Genomic DNA, 8,058 nt, shown 5'->3' with positions numbered 1-8,058 from the left:
AAACGGTAATGATTAAAATTAATCCAACCCACCCCCCTCCTTTCTCTGGGGAATCCTACAGATTTTCATCCCTGATTGTGGGACTTGTGACATGTTTGTGACCAAACATTGACTCTACAAATGAACACCCATGCCTTATCTGGGACTCACCACGGGGGTCGACACCACTGAGCCAACATGTCGGACTATATATATATATAATGTCATTTCAATAATACAGATTATTTTATGTGCACAAATTTCCTAATGCAGTAGTTGACGTTTTTAGGATACAAAAATTATTTTAATCTGCAGCCTCGAGTCTCTAACCAATGTTTATACTTACACGCAGTTTTGTATAGCGAGAGAGTCCTTCGAAATGGTTAAGTATAATACTTAAATGGTACTAAAGGGTTCAATTTACAGGCCGTTTCAGTGCAAAACGTGCAAAATAAAGCTATAGTCCATCCACGGTAACCTCCTACTTTTTTAAACGAACCTTTGAAAAAACACACCAGGATGCAGCATGTTTGGTTCGTTTGCAAAAATACTTTCCATCATATGCATATTAAACATGCATTAACACTAAATTACCGTATAATGATGTTAAATAAAATTTTACAAAAAAAGTAACTATCTATGTACAATATTATTAATATTAATGATCTCGCATGTGTGTAAATGAAACAGTGAGAGAAGTGGTGTGTTGGCAATGATTAGAACGAAATAGTTCCATAGCCAAAATATATATTTTTTGACTTTCCGCGTGTATTTAAGAATTTGTTTGGGTATTTGTTAAGTTTGAACATTTTTTTAAATCTCTGGTGAAATAAAAACGTTATGTTAACGGTAAAAAAATATTACGTGCCGAAACCGTGGTCGCGCATTAATAATGTTAATAGTCACTTGTTTGTTTTCTCTTTCAGCCGTTTGTCTGCAGTTACGCCATATTGCAGTGTGTTTTAATATATTACTGACCGTGAAATAACGTACAGTTTGTGTTTCAGGATTTTGTGTTAATATTGTGTATTTTAACTTTGTTATATTATTTATTATCTACTATTGTAATGATGGAATTTGTTATCGTTTTGATATTTTGTGTGGTTCTTGTGATTGCTGTAATGGTAATTGGTTCCGGGATGGGGAAAGCTACTTCTTCGCAGCGTCAGATGGACATCATTAACGTCGCTCAGAACTTATATGTTTTAATTAGGAAAGGCGACTTGAAGAAATGTGACGTTACGCAGACGACCGCGTTTCTTCTCAACATCGCAAAGTCAACTGTTCTCAAGTAAGTAAGCTTTTTTCGTTTTCATGCACGTAAAAAAAATATCGACTGTGTCCTAAGTATTGTCGGCCTGTGTTTTAACTCACGAGGTTTTTTGTGTTTTATTTCCAATTTATAATTTTTGGTGTGAGACAACACCGCCATGTGGCGTCTCTGTTGAAAAGTTAACCTAAAATCATATTAGGCCTACTCAGGTCCTAACAATAACAATATAGGCACTTTCAAGTATTTTTATGGGTGTGATACACGTTTGTTTATAACGATGTTTATAAACTTTATGATAGGTTTAACTATAACATAAGGGAGTGATTTTATAATTTGCATTTAATTAGTTTTTCATCTGTTTGGGAGATCACAAAATAAATAAAAAAACACTTCATTAATTTCGTGGACAAAGTCTGTCATGTTTCCATTTAGTGACCACAAAGCAAATATTTGCCATATTTGGAACACTGCCTAACTGCGTATTGTGAACGGGTCCCCGGAAAAGTGTTATGACAAATGTTTTTTTTTTTTTGGTTAGGTACTACAAGAAAGACATTGAAGAAGTTTCAACACCAGGAAAAAAGAGGAAAAAAAGGCCACAGGAAGGAAAGTCACTTGACACAGTCGACGATTTCACAGTAAATGCAATCAGGAATGCAATTTACAGGATGTACGCTGAAGGTAAAAATTTGATACTGAAGAGTAGTTTCAATATCACTGGGGTAGGCCCTACTTAATTGTATTCATTTCATATATCCATATGCAGATTGACCGGTTCAGTTTTTTTCCCGATATAATCTGTCCTTTAAAAATACTTAACATTTTTGGGTGGTTTGTTAGGTTTCTTTATTGATATGGTATTGATATATAGAATATTGTGCAACATATGAAATAGGTACACGTCCTTTTAAGGTTAGGTTAAAGATAGAAAGAAAATTGTTACATTCTAAAACTACAAGTAATGTTTATATCGTTATACACAGTATACATATTAAATAACCTCAACTTTTATGATGTATCAGAAGGTTAAATAATGACTATTTCCAGTATCAATAATATCCAGTTGTGCGCTTTAGCAGTAATTGGTTACAAATTAGTGAGTTGTGGTCTAAGCAAGCATGGTTATTAAAAAAAAAATTGGGATACTTAATTGGCTAAATTGTACTGTGTGGCAGGGTCCAGTACAATATATATTCTATTGCAAAATAGTGTCATGCCCCGCCTAACCCTTTAGAAAATATAGGGGTATTGTTATTTTATAAACAATAGGCCTACTTAATTGTAATGAAGTATCATATGAAAACACAACTTAGCCAGACAAACTGTGTGTTAGTGTATGAAGTAACAGAAGGTTATAAAACAGTAAAAGTTTAGTATCGCGTATCCGATTCGATACATTGATCCTGATCGCATGATCCTGCAAATATTGATCCTGTGATTGATGATGCTTGCTTTTCTAATTTATTACGTTTAAAAATCCTGTACAAAACCAAAACTAAAAACCTGTGATATAGTAATGAGTTATGATTTAAAGTTGAATAATAATGAAAATATATATATTTTATTAAACTTATGATAATTATTCTTGCTATACCACAATATTTGATTATGTTCAGGATCTTTGATCTGAATAAATGAAAAAAAACATGCACCACATGATCAATAGGATGTACAGGTTCATGCATAAAGATCTAGGGATCACATGGGATACACGATACAAAACATTTACCTATAACACAGTGTAGAGCTTGTAACTTATTGATTGCTAAATTGAATGCTGAAATACTAATATTTTACACAACTTCAATACAAACGCGCAATATAATCGTCATATCATTGCAGACAAAAATACTGCAATGTAGAATTCCTCTAAGCAAACTACAAAATTTAAATTAATTTAAAAGTATTTTTGAAATGTAAGTTTATTAAAACTATTTAATAAATGTAAATTGTGCACTTAAATTATCTTCTACGGGGTTGTGGTTTCGCTTAGTTTTGTGTACCTCTGTTATTTCATGTATTGTTAATGTATGCAATAAATTTACAGGTTTGAATGTTACAGTCGACACCATTTTGAAAGAAATCAGGGAAAGACAAATAGATTATTATGGTGGAAGATCAAGTCTTCATAAATTGTTAAAGAAGATGGGATTTTCATGGACAACTGTTGATGGACGAAAAGCTTTGATAGAGAATGAAAACATAGTATTGCAGCGAATAGATTTCTTGAGAAAGTATAAAGAAGAAAAAGAAAGAGGTGCCAATTTCATATTTGTTGATGAAACATGGATTTTCCAGAGAGGCAAGGCATTAATTTATTTGAAAATTTGTTCTGTGGTCCAATACAAAGTATTTCATTTCCATTTCATATATTTTTCAGGAACTGTATCAAAGTCATGGCAGGACAAGAGTCTACAATCTGCGAAGAGACGTACTGTTGGAGATGGTAAAAGGTTTATTGTTGTTAATGCTGGAGGGCGCACTGGCTTTGTGCCAGGAGCAGGATTACTTTTTGTTTCAGGTCAGAAGACTGCAGACTACCATGGCGAGATGAATGGGGAAACTTTCTTGATGTGGTTTGAAGACATGTTGGTGCATCTTGAGGAACCCAGTGTCATCATAATGGACAATGCTTCATATCACAGCACCCAGGTATGTGCAATGGTAAAGCAGTGTCTTTTTATTGCTCAAATTGTAATGTGAAAAATTTACATGTGTTTATTATTGTGTATAAGTACGAATATTCGAGACTAATACATTTTGCCAGCAATAATTGTTATCTTAATAGTATGCCTACACTACATTTTTATAAACTATAATGTTTGAGCTGAAATTGATTACACACACACACACAGATATATATATATATATAATGTAATTGAATTACATCGTAGTGCAAACTAATTTAGTAGAGGGTTTGAAATACCAAATAAAAATTTTTTATTGCAAATAGCATTTGAAAATGACATAATTACTTGTTTGGTAAAAGGACCCACTTTATGAATGCTCTGTTGCCCTACTTAATAAATTAAAATAATATTTTCAAAAAAATTTCTAGTCACTAAACTAACATGCTTTGTTAAATTTAGAAATTCATTACGACAATATGCCAAAACACATGTTTGCTTTGCATAAGTACAGTAGAACCCTGTTATAATTTGTTTTTAAGGGGCTACAAGAAAAAAAAACATAAGCAGGAAATTCAATTTAGTACTTTTTAGTGTGGATTTATTGCCAATGGACTCAACAAGCTGCATAAAGATATATTTGATGCTCCAATTTGCTTGTAGCAAGCCAAAAACAATTTTCTTTAACATCATGGTGCTTCCAGCTTCTATCTGCTTTGTCTTTACTTACACATTGTCTCATTGCTGTAAAATTGTCTCATTTCTGTATAATTGTCATAATTCACGACAGTGTTTACAGTGGAAATGCTTAAGTCCAGTTATTTTGCCACTTGAACATGTGATTTAAGTGAATACATTTGAAAACACACAGAATGGCTAAAAATTTATGAATTTATTTGTTTTCCAAGGGTGTCAACAGGCAGTTAACTGCTAACATACACATATACATAGACAGTATAGACAAAGGCTTTTAATTTTTTTCGTCTTCTAAAATTTTATGAAGTGAACATTACAAGCACGAAACGCATAATTTGTGAAACATTATATCCAGGAATTAAATACATTGTCCTTATAGGGAAAATATTGGACTTGAAAAATAATACATTATAGGCAGGAAAACTTTATAAGCAGTAAAATTGTAACAGGGTTCTACTGTCATGAATTCTTATCAGCTACTTGAGTATTTAGTTAAATGTTGGCATAACGTAGGTTGAGAAAACACCTACAACGAACTGGACCAAGGATGCACTGATCGCGTGGCTGGAGAAGAATGAGATAAAACATGAAAATAATTTGTTGAAAGTGGAGCTGCTGAGAATAGCTAAACAAAACAAGCCCCGAATACGGTATATTATTTCGTTTTTTTTACAGCATTTCTTTAAAAGTGAGATAGTTGCAAAAAATTACGTATACGCCTTGTTCTAACACACTTTTCAGATATGAGGTAGACGAGTTGGCTCGTAACTATGGCCACGAAATTCTACGACTCCCACCCTATCACTGCCACTATAATGCAATCGAACTAGTTTGGGCTCAATGTAAACACCATTACAATAGTAACGTGGGGCGGGCCAAGAGATTTGACAATGATGCAGTTGCAGCCATCTGGAAAGAGGCTCTTGATGCTTCCACACCAGAGAGGTATTTTCATGTTGCATGACCAATGGGGTATTCCTTTTGAAGTAGAAATTGTTTTATTTTCCTGTAGAACATTCCTCAAGCTTCAGCAAAACCCTTACCATACATTTTTACATAATACGTAAGTATTGTTGCCTAGCAGCCTGGTCCTACCATTCCTTTTGATAACTTTGTGTGCTAGTGTGTGTATAGTGTGATTATCATTTTGTGTATATTCATATACCAGTAATACAGTTTTAAAACAATTGGTAAAAATAAGTGGTTTGAATTTGTGTAGTTGTCGTTTTGAAAATGTGTTGCATGTATGTGTTTGTGTTCGTGTTTGTGTTTGTGTTTGTAATTTTATTCCCATGTGATTCATACATATCTGTGTAGTTTCTAGATCTGACAGTGGTGACTTATTTGCAAGGTTTTTTTTTTTTTGTAATTGCAGTCCATTTGCAATTGTTTCATTTCCATAAATAGTTTTGTATTTATTAGTAATTGTGATATTACTTTCTGTTATGCTTAATCTTGTGTCAATGACTTTAAAGTTATGGTGGGTTCAGTGCTGTAGGCAGATTTCAATATTCAGATAAAATTTCAACGTAGAGAATTTTAAATATTTTCATCTAGCGAACTTGAATAGGTATTTACACATGTAGTTCTTGCACATTAGTATTTTCAAAAGTTATGTTATTATAGTGAAATACATATACAGTAAATCATCAAAACTATTCAAAAAATTAAATTTTCGCTATATCTCACTGTTTTTGTCTGGGACAAATTTTAAACAAAAACAAACACAAAACTTATGAAATAAATATTTTATCATATGCATTCTAAGCCTTTATTGATAACATAGAAAATATTTACAGCTTTATTATATCTTGAATAAACCACTATAATTTTTTTTTTCAGATAACATAAAACAAAACATGTTACTTCAAGTATTAAATAATAGCTTTGATAGTTGAGGAAAACACATTAAATGAGTTTTGTTGTGTTTAAAAATAGTTTCTTGTGGAGTGAGTTCAAAATTGTATGTAATAAAGAGCATGCCATGCATTGTTTACTATGCCGTTTTGACAGAAACAAACATATTTTGTTATAGAGTGGTTTTTGCTATAAACAGGTCACTTATATAGAGGTTTTACTGTATACATTAATTTTTTTAGATGGGCGAGGTGTGTGGATCACGTGGAGAAGCTAATTCAAGCAGACTGGGAGAGAGAAGTCCACATAGACAGCGGCACCATTCCTCCACTCATCATCCACCTCGGCAAGGATAGTTCAAGTGAAGACAGTGACAGCGAAGAATTTGAGGTTACGACACAGCAAGTAGATGGAGACAGTGAAGTACTGGCAGTTCCTCTTGATGATTTACCCGGGTGTTCTTATTGAGGTCTGTATGTAATAAACACCTGGGCAACTGTAAGTATTGGGGTTTGAAACATTTTTTTTTCTTTTATGCATTCCCATTAAGTATGTTGATTACTGGAACTTTATGTATTAACTTTATATTACACATATTATGATAAATTTATAATAAATTTCATTTCTGGATTCGTATAGGTGTATGTGAAACATTTTATTTTGTAGTGTGTCTTCATTTTTCAGTGAACTTACTTGGAAAACAAAAAGCCAGTCCCCATCCAGGGCCACAAATAAATAATGCATATAAGTGGTATATAAATAACTGTCAATTCTTTACCACAATTTTACTGTTCATAAAATTATGATTTTGTCTAATAAGTATACTCAGGAAAATTTATATAACCATATTTTTATTTGTGGCCTTAACCGGCAAAATGGTAGGGGTTTATTAAATAAAAGAAGAAAATTCATTTTTTAATGTTTTCATCTGAATTTGTTAATTTTATTAAACCTTCAATCCTTAGTCTTTTCCAGATTGCTTAGATGGACAGCCATATGTATAATTTACAATACTTTTTTTTTCAGATGCAGAAAACTGTGTTGAACTGTACTAAAGGATGATATTTATTGCTTACATAAATGTTGTAAATTTATATGTTCTCCTAAAAATTTACTTTAAATTATATGTTATTTCTTTAGCTAACAAACTTATTTTTTAATATTTTTACCATTGGGTATCATAAATGTTATGAACATATACATGTATACTTAGATCATATTCAAATTACTTATATATATATATACATACATACATACATACATACATACATACATACATACATACACACACACACACACACACACACACACATTGTTTTGACAGCTGGTGATTGTAAACAAACCATTTGACATTTGTCACATGGCAATGTTTTTGTTTACATACGGCGGAAGGATACATAGTGACATTAAAGTAGATCCGGTGAAAAGCAGGGCTTCAGAAAAGTAGGAGGTTACCGTGGATGGACTACAACTAATCAGTTAGGTAACAGAAAACTTCTGGTAAGTATCGCGCGTAACTCGAACCAGAGCAAGGCATTGCCTTGCACGTGTCTCGATCGAACCACCTTGACCTGGAACCCTGTAGCTCATCGTCCCTGTGCACCCGGAATATGCAGGACATTAAGT

General features: G+C 32.7%; 1 protein-coding gene across 4 annotated transcripts; it reads left to right on the top strand.

The window, feature by feature from the left end:
• The first annotated feature begins 442 nt into the window (after positions 1 to 442).
• LOC134533768 (uncharacterized) lies at positions 443 to 7,017 on the top strand. Of its 4 annotated transcripts, none has more exons than XM_063371411.1 (5): positions 443 to 1,270; positions 1,791 to 1,933; positions 3,300 to 3,509; positions 3,633 to 3,904; positions 6,675 to 7,017. In XM_063371411.1, exons 1-5 carry the CDS (start codon positions 1,047 to 1,049, stop codon positions 6,786 to 6,788), a joined length of 963 nt encoding a protein of 320 aa, XP_063227481.1. In that variant the 5' UTR covers positions 443 to 1,046; the 3' UTR covers positions 6,789 to 7,017. The 4 variants fall into 4 exon arrangements, with proteins under 4 accessions (XP_063227481.1, XP_063227479.1, XP_063227482.1 ...); XM_063371409.1 differs by having other exon boundaries at positions 3,300 to 3,554; XM_063371412.1 differs by lacking the exon at positions 3,300 to 3,509 and having other exon boundaries at positions 3,774 to 3,904.
• The last annotated feature ends 1,041 nt before the right edge of the window (positions 7,018 to 8,058 follow it).

Source organism: Bacillus rossius, chromosome 7, assembly GCF_032445375.1.
Source record: "Bacillus rossius redtenbacheri isolate Brsri chromosome 7, Brsri_v3, whole genome shotgun sequence".
Lineage (NCBI taxonomy): Eukaryota > Metazoa > Arthropoda > Insecta > Phasmatodea > Bacillidae > Bacillus > Bacillus rossius.
This window is presented reverse-complemented; position numbering and strand designations above follow the sequence as displayed.

Excerpts from the sequence above, each read along its gene's own strand:
- LOC134533768 (XM_063371408.1), top strand. The coding sequence starts at position 1,047 with ATGATGGAATTTGTTATCGTTTTGATATTTTGTGTGGTTCTTGTGATT. Across the intron at positions 1,934-3,299 it reads TTACAGGATGTACGCTGAAG|GTTTGAATGTTACAGTCGAC; the intron begins GTAAAAATTTGA and ends ATAAATTTACAG. Across the intron at positions 3,905-6,674 it reads CTTCATATCACAGCACCCAG|ATGGGCGAGGTGTGTGGATC; the intron begins GTATGTGCAATG and ends TAATTTTTTTAG.